The sequence below is a fragment of the Vidua chalybeata genome, chromosome 16 (assembly GCF_026979565.1).
Source record: "Vidua chalybeata isolate OUT-0048 chromosome 16, bVidCha1 merged haplotype, whole genome shotgun sequence".
NCBI classification, from domain to species: domain Eukaryota; kingdom Metazoa; phylum Chordata; class Aves; order Passeriformes; family Viduidae; genus Vidua; species Vidua chalybeata.
This window is the reverse complement of record NC_071545.1, coordinates 15,659,413-15,684,673: the sequence shown is the minus strand read 5'-3', so window position 1 is coordinate 15,684,673 and position 25,261 is coordinate 15,659,413. Positions and strand designations below refer to the sequence as shown.

At 60.2% G+C, this 25,261-nt stretch overlaps 1 protein-coding gene across 4 annotated transcripts in view; it reads right to left on the bottom strand.

Annotated features, from left to right (window-relative positions):
• The window catches only part of GRID2IP (Grid2 interacting protein), a 38,531-nt gene that overhangs the window by 8,825 nt on the left and 4,445 nt on the right, over positions 1 to 25,261 (bottom strand). For 2 of the 4 annotated variants that reach the window (XM_053957643.1, XM_053957644.1), the window contains exons 3-15: positions 22,888 to 23,042; positions 13,373 to 13,624; positions 11,800 to 11,885; positions 11,342 to 11,411; positions 10,054 to 10,148; positions 9,031 to 9,214; positions 6,975 to 7,129; positions 5,366 to 5,464; positions 4,232 to 4,326; positions 3,521 to 3,638; positions 2,775 to 3,085; positions 1,507 to 1,920; positions 518 to 605 (exon numbers count right to left, since the gene is read on the bottom strand). In XM_053957643.1, coding sequence (XP_053813618.1) covers positions 518 to 605; positions 1,507 to 1,920; positions 2,775 to 3,085; positions 3,521 to 3,638; positions 4,232 to 4,326; positions 5,366 to 5,464; positions 6,975 to 7,129; positions 9,031 to 9,214; positions 10,054 to 10,148; positions 11,342 to 11,411; positions 11,800 to 11,885; positions 13,373 to 13,624; positions 22,888 to 23,042 — 2,122 coding nt within the window. Of the gene's footprint in view, positions 1 to 517; positions 606 to 1,506; positions 1,921 to 2,774; positions 3,086 to 3,520; positions 3,639 to 4,231; positions 4,327 to 5,365; positions 5,465 to 6,974; positions 7,130 to 9,030; positions 9,215 to 10,053; positions 10,149 to 11,341; positions 11,412 to 11,799; positions 11,886 to 13,372; positions 13,625 to 20,023; positions 20,053 to 22,887; positions 23,043 to 25,261 lie in introns of those variants that run through there. The other 2 variants (XM_053957645.1, XM_053957646.1) reach the window with 1 other exon arrangement.

Genomic DNA, 25,261 nt, shown 5'->3' with positions numbered 1-25,261 from the left:
TGGGCTTGTGGCACCCAAAAACTCCTCTGGGTGGAGAGCCCAGTGGGTCTGTGGGAGACCCCAGCTGAAGAGTGATGGGAGCTGCACAGGCACAGAGCTCCAGGCCCGTCACAGCTCCTGGGGGACACCCACTGATGACTTGCATAAAACGTGAAGTGCTGCCGGTGATGATTTCTTTGGACACAGGAATGTTTTCACGGCTTTTCCAGCATTTCCAGAGTTCTCCAGCACTGGAGCTGCAATTGCTGAAAGCCTCCAGCGGGGTTTCAGTGCCCAATGAAATGTGGAGAGGAAATAGATCATGGCAGCAGAGATAATGAAGGGAGATAATGAAAGCATCTCCACCTTAATGATCCACTGTGCCACCAGCCACAAAATCCTGAGGATGAACAAATTCATGCCAGGGGTGATGTCACAGACAGGCATTGCCTTGCTGCCCATCGAGCCCCAGTCCCTCCCAGTCCCTCCCAGTCCCTCCCAGCTGGCACCAGGACCTATTCTGGGGCCCAGAACTTACTCGTGGGCTTCTGAGTCCCGAAGTGCAGCTCCAGGTCGAGGTATTTGACCATATCACTCAGCTTGTCGTAATCCGAGTCTTCCCCGAGCTGTGGGGGAGGAGGAGTCAGGAGCTGCGCTGGCACAGGGACAGCCCCGCACTGCCACCGGTGCTGGCACATTCCCTGTCCCCACGCTCAGCTCCGTGTCCCCAGAAGGAACCAGGACAGGCTGGTGGCACCATCCTGTGACTGGAGGCTCGGCCAGTGCCCTGCAGATTCACTCAGCTCCTGGCACAGCTGAAATCCTACAGAGCACCTCTGTGTTCACTTGCTCCTTGGGCATGACCCCCTTACTGAAGGATGAAATGGGAATTCCAGGAGCTCCGGGAATTTTTCCGCACACAGAAAAATCACTGTGAAGAAGTATCTTCCTTCCTTCCTGGAGTGCTGGGGAGAGGGACCTGCAGGGTTTCAGTGCCTGGGGGACTGGAAGATGATCCCACAGCTCCCCTCTGGCTGCTCAGGGCACAGGGAATACGGCACGTCCTGAACACCGGGAGAGGCTGGGAGTTAAACCCCGGGAAGGGACCGGATCCACCTCAGAGTTCCACTCCACTTCATGGCCATGATGCCAAGGGATTCTCATGTCTTGTCTCACCCCTCTCCTCTGCTGTCCCCTCCACTGTCCTGCCCTCTCGGGGCTCTCCCATCACTCTGCTCCAACCATCCTCATCCTTTCCCACTGACACCCCCCCCCACAGCTGCAGAACACATCCGGAGGCAGCTCCTGGCTGTGGCAACCCCTGAGGGCAGGGGAGTGCTCCCCAGGATGCTGCAGACAAAATCAGCAGCTCAGAGGCTTTCCAGAGCCTCTCCCCACCCCAGCAGTTTGGTCCAAACTCCTGCAAGGACGAAGCGGAGCCCTGCAGAGCCTCAGCACAGGTCACTGCTCCCCAGGGCGCGGCTGGGACCCCCGTGCCCCACCCCACGCCCCTCTCCCGGGCCATACCTGCCCCCAGATGGTCCCCTCCGAGTTCTCCACCTGCTCCCAGCGCAGCCTCTTGACGCTCATGTGGTTGGACTCGCTGCGGCGGTGCAGCAGCCCCCGGTGCAGGGGCGGGGCGCAGGGCACGGGGGGCGGCGGGGGCGGCGGCGGCGGCGGCGGGACGGGGTGCAGGTGGCTCACCAGGGACTTGGGGGCGGGTGCCGCGCTGGCCTTGGTGGCCTCAGCCTTGGTGGGGCCGCTCTGGGGGTCGTGGAACTGCAGGGGGGGCGGCGGGGGCGGGGGGCTGAGCGGAGGAGGGGGGATGTGGTCCGAGAGCGTGGAGTAGGTCAGGGAGCTGCCCTCGTCGCTGCTGCTGATGTACTCGCTGCTGCTGACATCGTTGGTGACGTAGCTGCCCTGGTCATCCTGGAAACTCATCTGCGTGGGCACAGAGCAGAGGCTGAAGGTGGCACCTCATCCTCCACCCGCCATCCTCCTCATCCTCATCCACATCCTCCTCGTCCTCCACCCACCATCCTCCTCCAACCACCATCCTCCATCCTCCTCATCCACATCCTCCTCGTCCTCCACCCACCATCCTCCATCCTCCTCGTTCTCCATCCTCATCCTCCACCCACTATCCTCCTCGTCCTCCAACCACCATCCTCCATCTTCCTCGTCCTCCATCCACATCCTTCCATCCTCCTCATCCTCATCCACATCCTCCTCATCCTCCACCCACCATCCTCCATCCTCCTCATCCACATCCTCCTCATCCTCCACCCACCATCCTCCATCCTCCTCATCCACATCCTCCTCGTCCTCCACCCACCATCCTCCTCCAACCACCATCCTCCATCCTCCTCATCCACATCCTCCTCGTCCTCATCCACATCCTCCTCATCCTCCACCCACCACCATCCTCCATCCTCCTCCAACCACCATCCTCCATCCTCCTCATCCTCCACCCACCATCCTCCTCATCCTCCATCCACATCCTCCATCCTCCAGCCTCCTCGTCCTCCATCCTCCTCATCCTCCATCCACATCCTCCATCCTCTTCGTCTTCATCCACTTCCTCCATCCTCCTCATCCTCCATCCATGCATCCATCCATCCATCCATCCATCCATGCATCCATCCATCCATCCATCATCCATCCATCCATCCAGGTGTGTCCTGCCCCTCCCTGCCACCTGCAGAGCCCAGGACGTGTCCCCTGAGCCCGCACGTGGGTGGCTGCGGGCCCAGGGCACCGAAGCCGGTGCTCTGAGCACCCCGTGCCACGCTCACCTCCTCGTAGTCATTCTCGGGGGTGAGGAAATCATCCACGATGGTGACGCGGTGCCCCAGCTGCTCGCTGAGGGCGTCCAGGAACCGGTCGGTGTCGCGGCTGCGCGGGGGCCTGGAGAAGGTGAAGAGCTTCTTGCGCCGTGCCAGCGGCGAGTACTCGCGGTGCTTGGGCGACGGGGCCGGGCTGCTGTCCAGGCTGACGTAGGGGTTGGACTCGGTGCTGCACGGGGAGGCCACGCTGCTGTGCAGGCGGTAGTAGCAGGGCTGGGTCGCCAACTCGCTCGGCCACGCCAGCCCCGGCTTGCGGCCACCTGCGGGACAGAGCCGAGGGGGCTGCACGGGTGTCCTGCAGCTCCCGAGGAGAGGAGAGGAGAGGAGAGGAGAGGAGAGGAGAGGAGAGGAGAGGAGAGGAGAGGAGAGGAGAGGAGAGGAGAGGAGAGGAGAGGAGAGGAGAGGAGAGGAGAGAGGAGAGGAGAGGAGAGGAGAGGAGAGGAGAGGAGAGGAGAGGAGAGGAGAGGAGAGGAGAGGAGAGGAGAGGAGAGGAGAGGAGAGGAGAGGAGCTTGCCAGGCTGTGCTGCCATGGATGCACCATCCCACACGCGGCACTGCCCTCTGCAGAGCCAGCCCTGCGCTCACACGCGGAACCATCTCTGCTGCCTTGTAGGACGGCACCAAGAGGACACTGCCTTCTCCCCCACCACCTGGCCAGCACCACCCACCATCAGCTGAGATGCCCCCGGAGGTACCTGCAGCGTGTGGCAGCTCTGGGGCGGGGGGCGATGTCCTGTGCAGGGCAGCGTTGCCCACCTTGCCAGCAAAGCCGCCGATCAGGCGGTTCTCCAGCTCTGCGTACACAGCCGACATCTGGGGAAGGACACAGAGCTGCTGCCATGCCCAGGGCCTGGGGAGCCCCAGAGACCTGCCCCAGGACAGTCCCCACAGGCCAGGCTGGCCAGAGCAGCTGTGGCTGCCCCTGGATCCCTGGCAGTGCCCAAGGCCAGCTGGGACAGGGCTTGGAGCACCTGGGACAGTGGGAGGTGTCCCTGCCCAGGGCAGGGAGTGGCACTGGGTGGGCTTTAAGGTCCTTTCCAACCCAAACCTTTCTGGGACTCTCTGGCCCACCAGTACCCATCTCTTGCTCTTTAAAGGGGGATTTCACCCCAGCCCAGGCTGCTCTGCCCTGTCTGAGCCCCCCCAAGAGCCTCTCACTGATGAGGCTGCAGGAAGACCCTGGCAGACATCAGCCTCATTAAAGGTGACCAATTGCCCAGGGAAGTGACCTCAGAGAGGGGCTGGGACACCGCCAGCCCCCTGCAGGTGTTCACCCACAGACACATCATTCCCCTTTTCCTGCTGCCCTGTGTTCACAGGAAAGGAACCAAACTGCCTTGCTGCGGACACACCACCCCACACACGTGGGCAAAGCCCTGCCAGAGGTGTCCCCAGCCCCGTCACACCATTTTGGGGTTGGGTGTCTCCGGGAGGGACGTGCCATCACCAGCCTGTCTCTCTCCAGGGATCAGGCGAACGGGGACCTCCACGGTGTCACTGCCTGCGGGAGGGAGAGACAAACCACTCACTGCTCTGTGTGTGCCCCAGCTCCCCTCAGCCCTGACCCACAAAGGGCCCCTGTCTCTTGCTGGGACCCAGAGTGACCTCCCTGCCCCAGCTCCCAGCTCTGGGGGTCCCGGGGGAGCGGTGCAGGGTGGGTTTAAGGTCAGCAGACAGTTCCAAGCTGCTCCGCTCTTCCCTCGGGGCAGCTGAGGACAGGGCTGCTCCCCACAGCTGGCCAACATCTGCCCAGACACACACACAGCTGTCGGCTGCTCTCCGTGCTCTAATCCCCACCAGAAAAGCTCCTTGGAGCCAGGGCAGAGGATCTTCCCTGGGGAAATGTCTCAGACCCCCCCTGACAGCTGAGGGGCACCACATGCCCAGGAGGTCCTTAGGGAGGTCATGGTCAGGAGCACGGGTCAGGGGCCCTTCAGCATCAGCCAGGAGCGACGGGAAGAGCCAGGGCTGCATCCCCTGAAGGGAGGCAGGGCTGGTGCCACGAATGGGGCTTGTCAGGAGTCCCAAAGTGGCCCCGAGCCATGATCTCCTTCCTCACATGGATTTCACAAATGTGGTTTTCCCTGTTAATTTCATGGAATCTGAGAATGGTCAGAGGGAAGCCATAAATTTAACTCCCACAAGGGGGGGCCCAGACCAGCAGGACCAGTTCACATCTGAGTAATGGAAGGGGTTGGCAATAACATTCAGTGGCCTCTTATTGAATTGGTTCCTTCATTATGGAATCGCTGTCCCTGGAGGTGTCCATGGCACCCCTGGGTGTGGCACTCAGTGCTCTGGGCTGGGTGACAGTCACAGGTTGGACTCGATGATCTTGGAGGGCTTTTCCAACCTAAATGATTCTGTCATTCTATAATTCTGTGATTCTGTTTTCTGAAAACATGGATTCCCAGCGGATGCCTCAGTGCTGACCTCCACCTTTTCCCATCGTTCACGCTTAGGAACAGGTCAGGAATTTGGCTCGGGGCAGAGCAGGACGCAGCAGGCAGAACCCCCAGGTCCCAGCCCAAGTCACCCACCTGCTGCCCCCTCCTCAGGGCGGGGGGTCCGCAGGCTGCCCCGGCACAGGGAGGCCCCTCGGACGGAGCTGCGGTACCGATCCTCGGCCTCCGCCTCGGCTGCAGCAGGAAACACCTCTGTGAGGCACAGCCTGACCCCACAGCTCCCCACTGCTCCTCACCCCGCACGGGCACCCCCAGAGCCCCCCAGGGCCCCCCGGGCCCATGGGACTCAGAGCAGCTGCCATTCCCGGGAAGCTGCTCGCTCCATCCCCGGGGGCTGAGCAGGTTCCAGGTGCTCGTGCCAGCACAGGGCAGGGATGGATGCACAGGGATGGGACATCCAGTCCCTTTTTCCAGCAGGATTGGCATCCACCAGCTCGTGGCCCACATGAAACTCCAGCCCTGAGCTGGGCTGGTCCCAGTAAACCCTTCCTGCCCCCAAAGGAAGAGAAGGAAGTGGGACCAGCTCTGGAATGCTGCCTGGAAGGAGCACATGGCCCATGCATCGTCCATGTGCAGCTCGGGGAGGCTCACAGCAGCACGGAGGGAACGGGGCATCCATCCCTGAGGTACCCAGCAGGGCAGACTGGGACAGGGGAGAGCACCGGAGTTTGGAAGCCCAGGGGAAGGACCAGCCCAAATCCAGAGATCTCTGGCCACGGTGCTGCCAGGCACAGACACACAGAATGGACCACAACCACCAAAGCTGCTCATGCTCAGCAGCTGCCCCTGAGACACTGAGAGGAGCCAGGGACCAGCCTGGAGCTGGGAACAGCAGCCTGGGACAGGGAGATTTGCTCCTTTGCTTCCTTCCTGCCCTGGCTGGGGATTCCTGCCCTGCATTCCTGGAATGCAGCTGTGAGCTTCTGAGGTTATACACTAATCACAGGGCATGAATTCCTGGGAATCCACAGCCCGTGGCTGAGCTGTGATTCTGCACACACAAAGCAGAGGTGGCTGAGTGCCAACCCAGTGAGCATGGAGCACAGCATCCCATGCACAACAGGAAGGATTTGCACCAGGACTTGGAGCTGGTTCTGTCTTCTGCTAAAATCACTGTGTTCCTCCAAAAGCCTCTCTTCAAACAACACCTCTTTTACCTTTGCTGAGTCTAAAATTAACACATCTGTGTGAGCAGCTGAGAACAGGGAAACTGGAAGCAATTAAGAGTGCAAATGCACAGATTAGGACGTTTCACTTCAAACCTGCTCTCCCCGGTCCACCACTGGCTTTGTGCTGCCACAGAACCAGGTGAGGGTGATGGTGAGGGGACAGGGGGACCAGGGACAAGGGGCATCACCAACTGTCTTTGTGCTCTTGGGAGAGCAGCACCGCCTCTAACAACCATGGATGTTTTTGTGACATCCCAAGGGACGCTGTGTCACCCTTATTTTACCTCTCTGATCTGAATGCTGCCCTTACACCAACTGTTCCCTTCCTGGGCTTCCTCACCTCTAACCACCTGAGCAGCTTCCAAAAAGCCTTCGCTCCCAGAGTCACCCTCTCAGGTACCACCTCTCCTGTCAACGCAGTTTCATTCCAAAACTACACCAGCACAAGGGACTGAGCTCCCAGCACCCGGCAGGACACGACGTGTCCGTCCTGGAGCACGGGGGCTTCCTCTCACCTGCCAAGGCCTTGTACCCCAGAAACCTGTCAATCTTTTGCTGGCAGTGCTCCTGCTCCTCGTAGCTCAGCAGCTGGTAGATAAACTGCCAGAGGACTTGCTTGGCTGGTGTGTCCAGCACCGGGTACACATCCACAATGAGAGTGTCAATGTTCCTGAAAAAACAGGAGAGAGCTGGGCAGTGACAGTGTCAATGTTCCTGGGCAGTGACAGTGTCAATGTTCCTGAAAAAACAGGAGAGAGCTGGGCAGTGACAGTGTCAATGTTCCTGAAAACAGGAGAGAGCTGGGCAGTGACAGTGTCAATGTTCCTGAAAAAACAGGAGAGAGCTGGGCAGTGACAGTGTCAATGTTCCTGAAAAAACAGGAGAGAGCTGGGCAGTGACAGTGTCAATGTTCCTGGGCAGTGACAGTGTCAATGTTCCTGAAAAAACAGGAGAGAGCTGGGCAGTGACAGTGTCAATGTTCCTGGGCAGTGACAGTGTCAATGTTCCTGAAAAAACAGGAGAGGCCTGGGCAGTGACAGTGTCAATGTTCCTGAAAAAACAGGAGAGAGCTGGGCAGTGACAGTGTCAATGTTCCTGAAAAAACAGGAGAGAGCTGGGCAGTGACAGTGTCAATGTTCCTGAAAAAACAGGAGAGGCCTGGGCAGTGACAGTGTCAATGTTCCTGGGCAGTGACAGTGTCAATGTTCCTGAAAAAACAGGAGAGAGCTGGGCAGTGACAGTGTCAATGTTCCTGGGCAGTGACAGTGTCAATGTTCCTGAAAAACAGGAGAGAGCTGGGCAGTGACAGTGTCAATGTTCCTGGGCAGTGACAGTGTCAATGTTCCTGAAAAACAGGAGAGGGCTGGGCAGTGATCGTGTCCCTCTGGCACAGCCCCTCCTGCTTCCCAGCCTCGTCTTTGCCAGGGACTGCTTCCTTCACTGCAGAGCTGCAGCGATTCAAAAGCACCTGGATGTGGCACCTGGGGACATGGTGCCACATGGTGGTGGCCTCAGCAGTGCTGGGGGAATGGTTGGACTCAGTGGTCTCAGAGGGTTTTCCAGCCTAATGAATTCCATGATTTTATGAGTAAGAGGGCTGGGGGAGCACCAGAAAGCTGAGAGAAGCCCTGGAAAGACGTGAATTTTAGCCAGCTGCAGGTAAACAGGCTGTGGGAGAGATGCAGTGGGGAGGGTGGCTGGGCTGGCAGCTCCTGGGGCCAAAAGCTCCATCTGATTTTGGTGTGTAGAGCAGGGAAAAGGGCTGCTGGGAATAGCTGAGCACCCCATCCCACAAGGATAGAGCAGACTGCAACAGGATGAAATTCTGCCCTGGCACAGCGTGCCCAGAGCAGCTGTGGCTGCCCCTGGACCCCTGGCAGTGCCCAAGGTCAGGCTGGACAGGGCTTGGAGCAGCCTGGGACAGTGGAAGGTGTCCCTGCCCACGACAAGGGGTGGTACAAGATATTCTTTAAGGTCCTTTCTAACCCAAATCATTCCATGATTCTGTGACAGCCTCTGATAAAACACTGCTGGAAGACCAAGCAAGGGCAGGAAACGAGGTCACTGATGAAATCTGGAGTGTGCCTGGGGATGTGGCTGCATCCCTGCACAGGACAGGGGGAAGTGCTCCACGGCAGGACGAGGGCTCTGCCAGCCACAGCCATTCCCGTGCAGCCACCAAGGAATGCTGCAGCTGGGATTCTGGGAAGAGTGAGGAGACAAGGATGGAACATGGAGGGATTTACTGAAAGAGCTGGAACAGGATCTGTCAGGGACAGCCAGGCTGCAAGACAGCCTGCACTGGGGGATGAGGGATAAGAGGTGACCAACTTTAAACCTAAAGGAACCAAAAACTGAAGGATCTGCCCTATCCCCAGGCAGGACACCTGGCCTGAGGTGAGCTCGTGCCCAGAGAAGAACCCCTGCCTGGGGAACCTGGAGAGCACAGGGACAGCAGAGCTCGTGTGGCAGCCTCCCAGCCCAGCTGTGCCCTGCCTGACAGCCACCCTGGCACGGGCACTGCTCCAGGCCAGCTCCCGGTGGGAGAGGTCCCAGCTGGCAGGGAGTTACCGGTGTTGGAAGAAGCCCTCCAGCGCCTTGCAGACGGCGAAACGCTCGGGCGGGGTCAGCAGGTGCTCCAGCTGCTGCGTGAACGTCCTTCCTTGGATCTTGATGCTAGAGGGGAGAATCTCTGCAACCCACTGCAGGGAGGTGAGGGCCGAGGAGCTGCTCGGGGACTCAGCAGAGTCAGAGTCTGCAAAATAAATATTCCATCTTTCCTTGGCTTCTTTTGAGGGCAGTGGAGCAGTTTGAGTGCCGCTGGCTGTGTGCTTTGAAGTAGGTCAGCTTGGACGGGGTTTGGAACCACCTGGTCTGGTGGAAGGTGTCCCAGCCCAAGGCAGAGGGGTGAAATAAGATCATCTTTAAGGTCCCTTGCAACCCAAACCGTTCCAGGCTGCTGTGGCTCTGTGCAGCACGGAGCTGCTGGGTTGGTGTGAATACACCTGCAAACGAGTTGGGGCGTCCCAGGGCTCCTAACGTGGGGCTGAGGGAGTCCAGTGCTGCTCCAGAGGGAAGAGCCAGGCCCCGACTCCCAGCTCTGTGCATTAGAGAGCAGCACCCCAACAGCACAGGGACCCTCCAGCCTCCACGGGGCTTGGGGACCGTGCTGTGCCCGGGGGATCCTGCCCTCCACGGGCACCCTCTGCTGCCCAGACACCCCGAGCTCCCGGCAGTCACCGATCCCTGCAGCAGGGTAACAATCCCGCACGGCGCAGCCCCGAGCCGCGGGCTCGGCGCAGCCACGGCGTTGGATTACTGCAGCCAAGGACACAGCGCACAGGAAGGACGCTGCAAGGGACACCGAGGACAGCCACACAGCAGGATGAGCCCTCCTGGAGAGCAGCCAAGCCTTGGGATCCAGCCTGATCCCACAAAGCAAGGGGCCGCGTGCCCTGGGGAGAGGAGCGTCCCCCAGGCAGCGCGTTAAACCTGCTCAGCCTACGGAGGCGCTCGGCAATTCCCTCCTGCACCAGGAATTCGGGAGCTGGCCTGGGCTTTCTGCTCTCCAGGCCCTCCTCCCTGCACTCTTACCGTTGGAGAAGTTGACGATGCCCTCTTCCACCACCAAGGTGGGCATGGCCCCGCTGCCCTGCAGCATCGACACCACCTTGTCGTGGGAGCAGTTCCTGCGGGCACAGCAGAGCCCGGTCAGAGCTGCTGCAGCTCCGGGGCAGCAGTGAGGACACACAGCTGGCAGCTGCCTTCCTTCACCTTGGAAAAGCCTCCTCGTGCTGCTCACAGCCAGAGGGGTTTGGGCCCCGCTGTGATTCCCTGGGTTCTCTCCCCCTTTGCTTGGCTTTCCCTGCGCTGCACAGGGAGGAGCCTCCCGAGGGAGAGGCTGGACCTGGCCCATGAGTGAGCCCCGAGGAATAACCACGGGAATGCCTCTGGCCACCCTGAGGAGTGTCAGGGCACGGGAAGGCAGAGTTAAGCTACACCCAGACCCAGAAAATGACTTTTTCCTTTAAATAACACAGCGCTGCAGGTCTGTCCTCGCCTGTCCCAATTCTGCACGAAAACAAAATGCAAGGTGAATATAAAGTGTAATTTTGTAGGTGAAAAACTCTCGGGATGCCCTTGGAGAAGGGCATGGGCCAGGCTGGGACAATGCCTGCCAAAAACAGGGCTCAGAGGACAATCCTCAGCCCGGTCTCTTTTTTCTGGCAGTGCTGCATCAGCCAACAGTTCGCTGGATCAGCTGAAACGTGAGAACCTGATCCCTGACAGAAGCAGCATCAGCTTAACCTTTAAATATTCATCACTCTCTCTTGTCCTGTAGCCTCCTCTAACCCTTTGCTCTTGGTTTTTATGCAGAAAGACGCACCCGAGGACACAGCACTGGTGAGGGGCACAAGTCCCTCTGGTCCATTGCTTTGGTGCACAAACAATACCCAGAATTAACTTCTGGGTACAAATGGGATTCCCACGTGGCTTTAAGCTTACGATCCCGTTGTGGGAGTGATTCCTGGGCTGGATGGGGCTCTGCTGCTCTCCAAAGCAGAACCTCAGGTGTTTAACACATACAGATTAACTCAGAGTGCCTGAAATTGGGCTGGGCTGCACTCAGAACCCAGGCTATATAAACTGTCCTGCACAGGGCACTCAGAGGAGGAGCAGGGGTGGAGAAAATGCTCCTCTTAGAGCCAGGTGTTGTACAGCAGCACTAAAGGAGCTGTCCCCAGCTGTCCCCACAGGGCAAACCCCTGTGCATGGCAGCACACGGGGACCAGGGCCAGCAGCTCCCGTTCCCCTTGCCCAAGAGTGACCACAGCGTGTGCTCAGCCCCTGCCCCGGCCCTGCTGCCCTGCACAGCTCCTACCTCATGTCCAGGCCGTTGAGGAACAGGATCCTGTCTCCAGCTTTGAGGGCAGCCTTCTCCGCCGGGCTCCCTAAAGGCACACGGACAAAGGGGCTTCAGCTGCAGCACCTCTGGCTGGGATGGGGGTCCAGGGACACCCCCAGGCAGGGCACCCCCCCTGCACCTGGCTTATCTGGGTGGGCTGGGACCGTTCACCCAGCTGGGTGCAGCAGCCAGCCTGCACTGGGAGCACTGGTGTCCTTTCAGGGTGGTCACTGGACACATTTCCCACTCCTCTCAACAAGGAGTGGATAAAGCCAAACCAAACTGTACCAAAAATGCTCATTATTCTGCTGGAAAGACTCCACCACTGAGCCTTGGGAAAGTCCCTTTTGCTCTTTTCTAGCAAAGAAAAGCACTTAACATTTCAAGTTCAGAGCAGAGATCAGTAAGTGATGCCCCGAATCTCGTGTTCTTACCTGGCAGGACAGACTCGATCCACACCGGGGCATGGCCACGGAGCGTGAAGCCAAAGCTCCTGTTGCCTTTATAAACTCGCACGGTTCTGTGGGTGAAAAAGGCAAACAGGATGTCAGAGTGGAAGATCCAGCCCTTGTTTCCTTCCCCAGCCCCTCCACAGCCCTGTTAGCCCAGGTTCTCCTGAGTGCTCAGGTCCCCAACGCTCCCAATGTCCCCACAGGTTCCTCTTTGATACCAAAGTGTCTTTCAAATGTGGTTTCAAAGTGGAATATGGGATAAATATATAAATTTAAATAATAAATATATGTATAAAAGCTAAAATTCATCTGGTTCCAGCCCCCCATGGCAGAGAGTTGGAATTGGATGATCTTTGAGGGCTCTTCCAACCCAAACCAGTCTGTGATTCTTTATTACAGAGAATTAGACAGACAATGTGGTTCAGGGAGCAAAGGTCTCGTAGGCTGATGAGAGAGGAATTAAATTCCTCGAGGAAATTTTGGAAGGAGCATTAGGAAATCTCCCTGCTGGGAGGCTGATTGGAGCTGGGAGCTGTCCCTGCAGGGAGCTGGGGGAAGGCAGCATTACTGAGATCATTTCCAACCAGCGGGATCCTGTGCTGGCAGGCAGGGAGACTGGGCTGGGAGCGCATTTTGGACAAGTCACAGGGAAGATCAGCCTGGCAGGAAGGCGGGCTGGAGCCTGGATCCCCCTGCTCTCCTGCTGCCTGGGTCGGGGCAGGGTCTGCCCGGCAGCACGGGAGCTCCCCGCCCTCCGGGGCGCTGCGGTCTGGCCATCTGGGCACGGGGAGGGAAGTGGGTTAATCCCTGTGCTCCAGGGATTGTCCCGCCTTCCTCCCACAGCCTGGCCAGACACCGACTCGAATCAGGGAATCTTAGGGTCGTAGAAGACCTTTCAGATTATGAAACCCACCTGTCGAGCCAGCACCACCCCCGTGTTCACCACCGCCCCATGTCCCCGAGCGCCGTATTCACCATTTCCTCACCCCTCCCAGGAGTGGGGACGCCACCACTGCCCTGTGACATTGTCACATTGCCCTGTGACAATGCTTGACGACCCTCGCTGTGAAGGAATTTTCCCTGATATCCAAACTAAACCTCCCCTGCTGCAACTTGAGGCCATTTCCTCTCATCCTGTCACTTGTTACCTGGACAAGACACCAGCCCCAACCTGGCTCCAACCTCCCTTCAGCCTCCTCTGTGCCCTGAAGACAGCACAGCCAGGCATCCTGGATCCTGCTGGCACAGCTGGGTACCCGGAACCCTGCTGGCACAGCCTGCATCCCACCCAGCGAGGAGCAGAGATCCGCTCTCAGCCCGCCGGCGCCACCCCAGCTCCTCACACAGCTCGTCCGGAGCCAGCCCTGCAGAGCCGAGGGGACGCAGAGCGTGCCCCGGAGCCGGGACAAGGGGCACAGAGCTGCCCAGCCTTCCTGAGGGAGAGGTCTTTGTCCATCCCGATCGCAGGAGAGCTCCCCAGCGAACGCCCCTCCCTTTCCCTGGCACCCCTCCCCGCATTCCATCCACGCAAACCCGGGCCCCACAGAGGCGCTACCTGCGGGCAGCCCCCGAGGCCACATTGCTGGTGATGAGCGAGGTGGTTTTGCGCAGGCTCTTGCTGAGCTCCTCGTGGCTGCGGGGCACGGAGCTGGCGCGGGTGGACACGAGCAGCCGCTCCTGGTGGTCCTCGCTGCGGCTGCGGCGCAGGCGGTTGCCGTGCTCGCTCTTGGAGCGGCACAGTTTGCTGATGAGGCTCTGCGACACCACCTCGTCAAAGCGCTGCCGGTGCTTCTTGGGGATGAAAATCCTGGGGAAAGCGGGCAAGGGAGGAGGGTGAGGAGCGGGGCCCAGGCGGCTGTGGCACAGAGCTGCGGATCCGGGCATCCCTGGGAGGGAAAGATCTGAGCTCCTCGCGTCAGCTTGGCCTCAGTCCTCGCAGAGCTGCGAATGCTGGGGACACCGGGGGTGCTGGGGACAGCGGGGGGACACCGGGGGTGCTGGGGACACCGGGGGGACACCGGGGGTGCTGGGGACACCGGGGGCACACCAGCTGCATCTCTTTCCCCCATCCCATGCAGAGCTCCGTTGGAGCAATGATGTTGGAACCTTCACCCAGACCTTCTTCTTCTGGGACCCCCAAAACGCTGCCCCCCATCTCCTGCCCCAGACTCTGCTCTCCTGGGCCCCAGCCTTGAATAGTCCCACATTCCAGCTCCCTCCACAGCCAGGCAGGAGCCTCGTGCCCCTTGGGAGATGGCGGCGCTGCAGGGCCAGGCACGGCGATGCCGCAGGCAAGGGGACGCCCCAGGAACTCGCTCTGTTTTGGGTCACCTCCCCTCTGCCTGGTAGGAGCAGCCAAGTGGCCTTTGTGCCCCTGCAAGGACCCCCAGGACGCTCAGGGGATGCACGGGGAGTGCACAGCAGGATCCCAGGAGGGAGGGAGGGAGGAGGCACCGCTCCCACCTGGGCCGGGGTGAGCTCCATAACCCCGGGAGACACTTTTCCTTTTCCTTCTGCCTCACAGCAGCCAGACCCCAACACCAGCTCACCTTCCCCTGGCCCCCACCCGCACATTTAGGGGCTTTTGGAGGAGCTGTCATCTCCGAGTGTTTCTATAGCAACTCCTGCAGCTGCAGCTCGTTTAGACAAAACCAGCTCGGGGGGTTCGGCAGCGCAGCTTCGTTAGCGCCCGGCACCTCGCGGGGTGTGAGAACAGGGCCGGTGTTATCACAGCCTCGAGGGGTGTGAGCACACCCCCGGCTGCCTGGGGACCACGTGTCCCACCGGAGCGGGAACTGGGCCAAACTGGTGCCAGAGGACCCAGAGGAAGCTGCTCTGAGGGGTGGCACCAGCGGGATACAGCTGGGGCTGGCAGGGGATCCCACAGGGCTCCCTCGGGCAGCTTCACCGAGGGAACACAAAATCCTGGGTGGAGACAGAGGAGGAGAGGCTTCAAATCCCAAATCCACCGGGACCAGGACATCTCCGTTTCCCCCAGCCAAAGGCAGAACTCAAAACAAGAGCTGGTGCAGGAGAAGGCAGCCCACAAGCCACCCGAGGCTGGCAGATGCTCATGCGGAGCATCTGGTGACAATTTAAAACAAGTACCACACTGGTGCAATTCACAGGTGATTTGTCATTAAGCAGCAACTGAAAAAGAGTGAAATTTTGCTAATAAATAGTTCACTCTGTGGGACAGGGGAGGATGTGGGTCCCCCAAGCCTCTGCCCCGGGCTGGGCACCCACCAGGGAGAAGTCCGGGTTCCTCACAGGCAAAATGAGCACAATCCCATTTAATTGGCCAAATTACATCGGCCCTGCTCGTTCCAGCAGAGCTGTCCCACTTTGCACGAGCCTCTGCTTCAGCACTGGGCTGAGGAGCTCGGCTCCAGACCCAGCCCAGGACTGGCACTGGCACTGCCCCAGGACTGGCTTGCAGCTGGGGCACAGCAGGGCCCAGACAGGAGAGCTCTGACTGACTGCTGCAAACAATCCCACCAAAGCAGGCCAAACACTTTCCATGGCTGTTCCTGCAGTGTCCTGCCATCCCCCAGGATAAACCTGCCTTTGTCCATTGGCATGGCACCAAGGAGCAGCACCCAGCTGGGGTGTGCCTCTCCCAGCAAATCCCACCGGGATTCACGGAGCACGGAGGTGCCCACCCTGACTGTGGAGGTCAAGCAGGAGCAGGGTCATACAGTGCTGGCCTTGTGCCTTCTGCTTCCTCTTCCTCCTCCTCAGGTGCTCCGGGTCAGCCCTAGCTCTGTTTCCTGTTGGAGAGGGGATGGGAAAGGCACCCCCATCCCTGAGCCCTGTGCCTGCTCCCACGCCGGGTGCCACTGAGCCCCAGGGCACCAGCCCTCCTCTGCTGCAGAAGCAGCAGCTTCTGCACTCATTCAGGAGAACTCAGTCTGCTCGAAGACATGGATGTGAATTCAGGGCGTTTTCCAGGCCAGGGAAGGTCCCAGATGCTCCAGGCTGCTTTACCTTCACCCCATCCCCAAAGCAGCCCAGCCAGGATGGTGGCAGAGTGCCACTGTGCCCATCCCCTGCCCTCGGCTCCTGCCCGGGCTCCCTTTGGCACCTCTCAGCCTGTGCCACACTCCCATTCCACAGCTGCCAGGTGGGTCACTGGCCACCCACCCCTGCACAGACAGTCCCGTTCCTGCAGCCCACCCTCGCTGGGAGCTGCCTCCCCCATGCCCAGCCAGCGCTCTGGCCAGCCCCTGTGCCACGTGCACATGTCCTGCGAGGGGCACCGAGCTGCCCCGGACAGTTCCACCCGGGATGCCAATGCTGGGGCTCAGCGGGACAGGACCTGTCCCTGGGGAGGGCAGCAGGGGCGGCTCCAGCCTGGCCGGGGCGGGTGAAGCTGCCGCAAGTTTGCTCAGCCAGAGAGCGAGGAGACAGCGAGCCTCGCTCCATCACACCCCCAGCCCCACGTCCTCATCCCCCCGGGCTGCCCTACAGTCCTGGAGACAAAGCAGCCCCAGACGGGCTCTTCCCACCCCAACTCCCCATCCGAGCTTGGCCCGACTGCCCGTCGGGGAGCAGCCGGTGCCGCGGCGGGCGCGGGGCAGTGGCAGGGCTGTCCCGGGGACACAGCGGGGTCCCCACAGCCCCCAGAGGCAGCCGAGCCGTCCCAGGGACGCCCGTGGGGCACGAGGCTCTGCCAGCACCCCACGGGCGGGCACCCGCGGGGCAGCGGAGCGGGGACACGTACCGAAAATGCCGGGAGAAACTCCGGTCCTTTCCCATTTGTCAGGGTGCGGCGGGAACAAAGGGGAGACGCTTCAGATCCTCATGCAGCTGAGCCTCGGGCTCGGCTCACGCCCACGACGCGGCCGCTCCGACAGCCCGAGCGCCAGCCGGTGCCGCCCCGCGTGTGGCACCCCCGCCGTGCCCGGGGAGCGCGGCCAGACGGGCACCTCCAACCTGGCTCGGCCCCTCGGCCCCGCTCCGCCACGCTGCCAGCCCCGGGAGCAGCTTCAGCATCGGCCGAGAGCCTCCGCTCGCCTCCGCCGGGCTCCGGCGCCAGCTCTGCCCTCGCTGCCCAGCTCAGCCCCGGCTCGCAGCCGCCAGCCCTCCCTCTTCCCCTCAAAACTGCAGGCGCTGTAATTTCCAGCTGGAACGATCTCGGCGATCCTCAGAAAAAAGGAGGGCACGGCTCGGCGCCGAACTCCGGGGGGATGCCTGCCTGGTGCTAATTAGTTGACTTCTAAAAGTGCTCGTGTTTAAATTACGTGCTGCAGAAAGGGGTGAGAAACCTTAAAGGCAAACGGCAGCAGGGGTGCGGGTTTTGGGCGGGGAGGTGGAGCTGCCAGGCTGGACCAGGAGCAGGAGCAGAGTCATGGGCCTGAACCCCCGCGTGGAGCATCCTTTCAGTAGGTATAAAAGAGAAAACCATTCTTTAATTTAAATAACGCCATCTCTAAGCACATCACTGGTGTTTGATGAAGAGGATGTGAGGCTTCCCAGAGCTGCCAGCATCACACACAATCCCCAGGTAGTAGCAAAGGAAGGAGAAATGAAAAATGGACGGTTTAGCCCCAAAACAACCAGCAAAGACCCGACCTTGAGTTTGTCAGTTGTGCGGAAAAACACGTCCCAGAGTGGAGTAAAACACTGAGCTACACTTGGACTATGTCTAAACTGTGCTGTGGAAACCACTAGCAGTCCTGAAAAGCTCTGCTGGTCCAGCCAAATGCTAAAATCCGGGAGAGAAAACTCTTGCAGGCTTTACCCCCAGAACAGGAATTCTGCTTATGAACCCCAAACGCTCGAACCTCATCTACCCGTGTGTGTGGGACGGGGGTCACAGCCCCGGGGCGTGCGGAGCCTCCGGACCCTCGTGCAGGAGCAGAAGTCGCTCCAAGCCCGGCAGCACCCCGGAGCGGTGACTCCATTCCCGTTCTCCCCGTGCTGGGAGGCTCCACAATCACTCATCTGGCTGCGGGTGCTTTGCAGATGGGACCACTGTCACCAGTTGCCAGGAGTGAAGGTGCTTTTCCGCCCGGGAGTGCGGGCAGGCTGGGAGGCAGCGGCTGAGCACAGGGCGGGGAGCCCCTCACAGCCCTTCCCCGACCACCCTGCTCGCCCCCGGGGACAGCCCAAACCCCCCCGGCACCTTCTGGAGAGGGTCATCCTCTCCTGACACTTCCCTGCTCCAGCTCCGGTAACGATTCATCAAAGAGTCCCCCCGGAGCAGATGCACACCCCGTGCATGGCTGGGGGTCCCCTTCCCCATCAGCACCCCAGGGTGCCCTCAGCTGCCCCAAATCCAGGCTCCCTGTGCCCAAACCACGCTGTGCACCACGACCTGGGGGCTTTGTCCTTGCCCTGGCAGGGACAGGCGGTCCCACAGCTCCGGGGACACGGAGACATTCAAAGAGACCCCCAGAAAGGCTTTTCCTGCAGCTCCAGGCTGTTTTCCCTGTATTCTTTAAGACACTGGAAAACTCATCCTAAGTAACCACTTCCCAAAATAAAAGTTGTGACTCCAGCAGGGCGCAGGCGGGCCAGGCTGATCCCATCTGCATCCCAGCCGGAGTTTGATTTGCCAAAGGAATTTAATCTCCTATCAGGAGATTTCCCACCGAGGCATTTTGGTCATGACCTATTTGAACTCCACCAATAAAAAAGGAACTCGCTCCCAATTGTCTCACTGCTGACACGTTTTGTTCCCTGCCGCCCTAATTCCCCTATTTTTTTGGGCAGTTGAGCATATGCTGGGCCATCAGATTAGGGATTTTTTTTTTTTTTTTTTAATGGAAGCAAACAAGAGCTGCTTTTCCTCCATTACCATCCTGTGATCCAGGTGGTTTTCCAGTGGGGATGCCGGGGCCGTGGACAGGAGGACAGTATCAGTGTCAGTGACAGCATCAGGGACTCAGGGGGTCTCTCATGCTCCATCCGCATCCAAAAGAGCTGGGAAGCTCCCCCCAGCCCTGGAGAAGTGGGTACGTGGAGGGGGGTGAGAAGCAGGGAAGCAGCACAATCCATAATATATAAATCCTAATGGCTGGAATGAAATTTCTGATCCAGGGCCGGTCACAGATGGCTGGAGCAGTTTAATACGGGAACACGCCAAGCGGTTTTATTGCCGTGAAAAAAACAAGCTGAGACAAATAGATTGTGTTGGGAGCGTCATTAACACGGACTCGGTGGAATTTCTCCCGTAATAAGGGAGCCCCCGATGGGCAGCGATCTCAGCTGTGCCGGCGATCAGAGCTGGCTGCGGTGGGAGCGGGCTCAGCCCTGCCCAGCCCAGCCCAGCCCAGCGCGGCTCCCTTGGCTTTTCCCCGGGAGCAACCGGAGCGAAACCAAAGCAGTGAAGAACAAACTGCCCCAAACCGTCCTAAGCACAACACGACTTACAGGAGACCCAAGACAACACCTCACAGTCCGAAGAGAGCCAGAGCTTTCCCCTAAGGACGCAGCCGGGGCGAGGGGCTGGATCACGCACATCGCCCATGCCAGCCCGGGCTAACAGGACACTGGCTGTGTGACCACCAGGGCCAGTTGTTGTTCCCGGCACTGCGGCTCGGAGGATGGGATCTGAATTTCCCCCCCAGTTCCACTGCAAACAGATGTTTTTAACCCAAACGCTGCTGCCGGGGGCTGGCGCATCCCTGGCACGGCACCGCCGGGAAAACCCACGCTGCGAAGGGACACAGTGCCCGGGCCGTGGGGGTGGGCGAGTGCACAGCCCTGCGTGACACCGAGGAGGATCCCCCGTGTCCCGCTCGGCTCCGAGGGTGACTCCTGCCCCCGGAGCCCAGCGGTGGGCTGGGGGTGCTGGCGGCAGCTCTGCAGAGCACCGGCGCTGCCGGAACCGCAGCTCTGCCCTGGTTTGGAACCAGCTCAGAAATCAGAGCAGCACCGAGGGACGTGACCCCCTGAGACCGCGGCCGGCCCAAAATAACCCATCCCCGCCCCAGCCCGAGCGGGGCACAGGCAGCCCCGGCGCGGGGAGCAGAGGGGACAAAGCCCTCGCTCTGCTGTCGCAGGTGATGGAATAACCCAAATTAGAGCCTCCTCCTGGCGGAGTCCGCGAGCGGAGCAGCTCCGAGGCAATACGCATGCTAAGAGTTAATTAACTTCCAGCACACCTTGTTTTCGCAGTGCCAGGGGCTGCCACATTCCAGAATGGACCTGATTTAAACCCACTTCCCTCACCCCCGGGAAAGGTGCGTTCGTTACTCACCCGAGACAGCTCATCTTCCCCCCCGGCAGCCGGATTTCAGCATCCTTGGGCAGAACTACAGCTGTGCACTTTGCCTACACACATCAGCCATATGGGCAGGGGATGGGAGCGGGGAGGACCCGGCACAGCACGTGCATTATCCCCGCTATCCACAACCGGGCAGATGAAAAAAAAAAAATGTCAGCAAATTAAAATCTGCAGGAGCTTAATTCTGGGCAAATGGGATGAAATCCATTTGAGATAAAAAGAAAGGGGGGGGGGGGGGGGAAATATCCGGTAGTGGAAAAGCCCGGCTCGAGGACAGAGGAGACGTGGCTGCAGCCCCGGGAGGATCCGTGTGCTGAGTCGGGGTCTGGGGTTACGCTGAGCCGCAGCACTTTGCAGGGAGCGCGGTAAAGCCCGGGGGGAGCCCAGGGAGGGGACAGCAGGGGAGGGGACAGCAGAGGACAGCCGGCAGCAGCGACAGCACAAAAATAAATACAGCTGGAGCAGAGGGAAGATCCAATCAGGCCAGCGCGAGGGTCAGTGGGAGACGGGGACGTACCGGCGCCTGGCCCTGCGTGACAGGGGACACACGGGCACACACAGCCCGCCACCACCGTGTGCCCATGCCAGGGCTCAGCCGCCTGCCCGGGGCACGGAACAGCGGCGGGGACCCATCAGCCCGGCCTCCATCCCAGTCCCTGGCCGATGGCACGGCCGTCCTGGGGAGAAGAGGCTCATCCCAGCCCTCCGAGGGCTCCTCAGGGCGAGCACGTGGATGAGATCACGGGGGTGTGCAGGACTGACCCCGTCTCAGGTGGAAACAGTCCCTGGAGAACTGGGCACAGCCTCACAGCGACGCCCGATGGGAACTCCCGAGGTCCCAAGTCCCCCCTGAGGTGATCCCACAGGATGAGCCCCAGGACTCTCGCTGGGCCAGGTCTGATGGGCTCTTCTGCCCAGGCTGCACCCACATCAGTGCCCGGGGTGGCTGCCCTGTGCCCCAGGACAGCACGACGGCCACAGCAGCACCCCCACACTGCTCCCACCCCAGAGCCAGCGCTGGAACCGGGACACCCCCTGCATGAACCCCCCACGGCCCTTCCCAGCCCCGTGTGCTGCTTCAGGGCCCCTCCTCAGTCAGAGACACACTGAACCGGCTGGAATCACCCAAGGAATTCACAGCACCCTGAATCCAGAGCTCCTGGGAGCTGCTCACCACCTTCAGTGAGAGTAAAAGCAGGGACAGCTCTTGCTTGGCAGTGAAGTCACCGGAGAGACCCCGGGATCAGCAGCTGGGATCAGGACAGCACGCCTGGCACTGCCCCCAGCACCCACAGCTGGGAAACCTGGTCTCCAAGGCACCTCTTTTATTTATTTTCCTGACTTCATTTCATTAAGATTAGACAGTAAATCTTTTCACTGAGCTAAATATTTAATTTCCATTAAATCCAGATTAGCTGCCAGACCCACGGCACCCCTTGCCCCAGCCCTGGCGTTAACCTTTCACACGGGGGCAGGGGGCAGTCAGGGGGTTTGACCCTGTTTTGGGGAGCCATAACGTGGTGCTGCCCCTGGCATCACAGGCTGGGCATGGGGCAAGCTCGGGATGGCAGCACCTGGTCCGGCCACGCTCTCCTTGCTGACACAGGGATTGCTGGGACAGGGACATCCTGGGGGGAACCTGCTGTGCCCCCCACAGAGGGGCTTGGGTCCGGAAGAAGATTTGGACACTTATTCAAATCCCCTCTGTGAGGGGAAGTAATCCCACATAATTCCCCAGGGATGATGACAAAGGGGATATCCGAGGCATTTGAGGCATTTTCACGGATCTTGCTGGGGGGAAAGAATTTTCCTGAGTTGTGAGTGGCGGGGGCTTATTTTGTGATTAAGTTTGGGGTGATGGTGCAGGCCTGGCTCGGTGCCATCCATCCCTGCCCCCAGCCCCAGCTGTTGGCAGGTTGGCTCCCTCCAGAATGCTCAGTGGGGACAGGACAGGCTGGACATGGGCGCCTGGACAAGGTGACTGCGGGCAGCTGACTGTCCCCTCTGCAGGGCTCTGTGCCTGCTGTCCCCAGGTGCGGGGGGCTCTGGGGGACCCCCACGCAGTCACAGCACAGCTGGGGGACACTGCATGGCCAGGGCCCCGAGCCACCCCCCACCCTGCCCGTCGCAGCAGAGACCCCGCACGGGGACGTTGTTATGGAAACTGTAATATCTTGCAATTCCTCTGATTAAAGCAGCAATTGGAAAGCTGGGCCCGGAGCGAGGCCAGATGGAGACCTGATTCCCTAATGGCCATCGTCTCAGCCTGGCTGTAATCCCACCACGTGTCCCTGGGCCAGCCCCGGCTCCGGCCTCGCTGCCAGATCGGCTGCCGTGGTGCCGGGGACCCCGAGCCCCAGCAGAGCAGTGCCAGGGCATGCCGGGGTGAGTGACCACTCCCTGGCACCCCATGGCTCCAGCAGAGACCCCCCCAGCCCCCCCACTGCCAGCAGCGCTGGCCAAGCCCTCGCCCGCACCAGCTCTCACCCTGCAGAGCTCAGATTGTTTTCTGGCCAAGCTTCTGGAGAATCTCCAGTGGCTCTGCAGCTAATCCCATCTCCCTTCCAAATCACAGCCAAGAATGGGAGCCACATCCCCTGCTGCAGGCAGAGGCAGTGGGTGCAGGCCCCCCACACTCCTCCCCTGGGCAGGAGGGCACAGGGGTGCTGGGCTGACCTCTGCCACCAAGCTTGGCTCAGCTGTCCCTTGGGAACTGGTTGGCATCTTCCCTGCAGGACCCTCCCAACCCCTTCCCTGCAGGACCCTCCCAGCCCGCCCTGCTCCCCGCAGCAGCAGGCACGGGGAGGTTTGATGGCCCCAGGGCGGTGCCCCTGTACCTGATGCTGTCGATGAGGGGCTGGTGGCGCTCCTGGGTGAGCACCAAGCACAGGGCGTGGGCCAGGCGCTCCACCCTCCTCTCGGCCGCGTACTGCTTCAGCACGGTGAACACCTTCTCCTTCAGCTCCGGCTGCTCCCCGAGGATGGCATCCACCTGCAGCGTGGGACAGGGCACCAGGGGAGAGGGACACTGAGCGGGAGGGCGTGGGACCGTGGGCGAGGGCACTGCCACACGGGAAACGTGTCCCACTGCCCGCTCGGCCAAGGTGCAGGGAACCACGCAGAGGGACGCTCGAGAGGTCAGCCCACCACAGAGCCCTGCTCTGCTCCCACGCGTGGAACTGCTGGTCCAAGCAGCCCACCAGAGCAGTGGTGTGACCCCAAACTCCGCTGGGGCACTGGCCCTGCAGGAGTGGCTCTGGCACAGCTGGGGTGGGATCAGGCTGGAGTCTGCCAGGCAGAGGATGCTGCAATGGGCTTTTGGAGCTATTTAAGCTTCGTGCATCGCTCCCTGATCCCTCTGGGCAGCTCCGTCCTGCCCTTAGCGCTGCCCCATCCTCTCCAGCTGCGACAGGCAGAGTAATTAGTTAATTACCATTGAGCCAATTACCCTACCCGGGACCCTCCTTATTCACCTCCTCCCACACTGGGGGTTGCCCCTTGTCCTTGGGCAGAGGGAGCAGGTTCCTCACCGGGACCTCTCGTGTGGGATGCAGGAGCTCCCTGTGACCTCCCCTCGGTACCTGTGCATGCTGGGCTTTCCTGAAAGGCGACGTTTTTGTGCTGCCAGCAGGTTTCACTGCAGGGTTTACCTGCAGGAAGGGCAGAGGAGCCCCTCACCCTTCCCCGGGGCACTGGGGGTGTGTGCAGGGCTCCGTGTGGCCCTGTGGTGCCAGGGAGCCACAGGCATCACTGCCTGGGGAAGGGGAAGAGCCATTTCTTGCAGGTGTTGTCCCACTTGGCAGCTCCCCAGGGAGGCTGACACCGGCCCCGGGACCCCGGCAGAGCCCCCCGGTGCCGCTGGCCCTGCACAGGCACTGCGGGGGCTCCCGGCAGCAGCAGCACTTCAAGGTTACCAAATCTGGGGCAGCCACAGCAGCAGCGTCCCCTGGGCTGGCTCGTGAGCACGGTCCCCAGGTCCAGCACAGGACTGACAGACCGTGGTGCTCCTGGTGGGATGGATCCCAGAGCACTGCTGTGAAATTTCTGCCTGGGCTGGGATTGCAGGGCTTGGTGGGTGGGATTCACAGAATCACGAAATCGTTTCAGCTGGAAGAGACCTCCCAGATCTTCGAGTCCCAGCTGTGCCTGATCCCCACCTTCTCACCCAGCCCAGAGCCCTGAGTGCCGTGTCCAGCCACTCCTTGGACACCTCCAGGGATGGGGACTGCACCACCACGGGGGTACTGCCAGCCCTCATGCGGTCCCCAGCGTGTCCCTGAGCACACAGGGGACAAGAGAAGACGCTGCCCTGGAACTGAGGCTGTGAGTACTGCCCTGGCTTCCCGGTGATGCCCTCAGCATGCCAGGACGCTGGCACAGCCCCGCTGCAGTGCCACTGACACGGACACCACTGTCTGCCAGGCAGGAGATTCAAGCCGGGGCTCTACCAAACGAAGGAGGCTGGGAAAAGGTGACCCGTGGGCAGTGCAGTGTGAAACACAAACCACCAGCACCCTCCGACCTTCCAGCCTCGCACTGGGCACCAGCAGCACCGACCAGAGCCACGGTCCCAGGAAAAGGAGGGGGTAAAACACCCCCTCTGCCTGATCCCCACCTTCAGGATTTTCTACATCATATAGAAACTGAAGCCACTTCAAACATCTGCGCTGTGAATTCCCTCTGGAGAGGCATCTGCCAGCCGAGCTGTGCTCCAGGAGCCAGCAGCTCTGCGTTCCTGCTTCTGCCCACGCTGGCCGGGGCTGTCCCGGGTGGCTTTGTTGGGCTGGGGAGGGAGGGGAACAGAGGTGCTGACGGGGGTGCTCACAGCGCCTTAACAAACTTGCTCTCCTGTGATCCTCCAGGAATCTTTTACTTGGTTTAATGTGACTTCAGAGACGGAGGCGGCGCGGAACATCCGCCCCTCGTCGTTAATCTCCTGTAATCAGCAGGTATCTGTTTCCCACGCCCATGAATCCAAACCTCAGTGGGTTCTCGTGAATCTTTAATGGAGAAGCTGACTGAGGGGATTTGCCTGATACCCAGAAATCTCTTTATGGATGTCTTGTTCCTTTATTAACTCGGGATCAAAAAAAAAAAAAAAAAAAAAGCCCTACCAGCCTGGTTATTTTCATAACAGCATTTTAAAAGGCTACTTTGAAATGGAAATTAGAAAGATTGAAAAAAACAACTGTGATCAAATTAATAATTAGT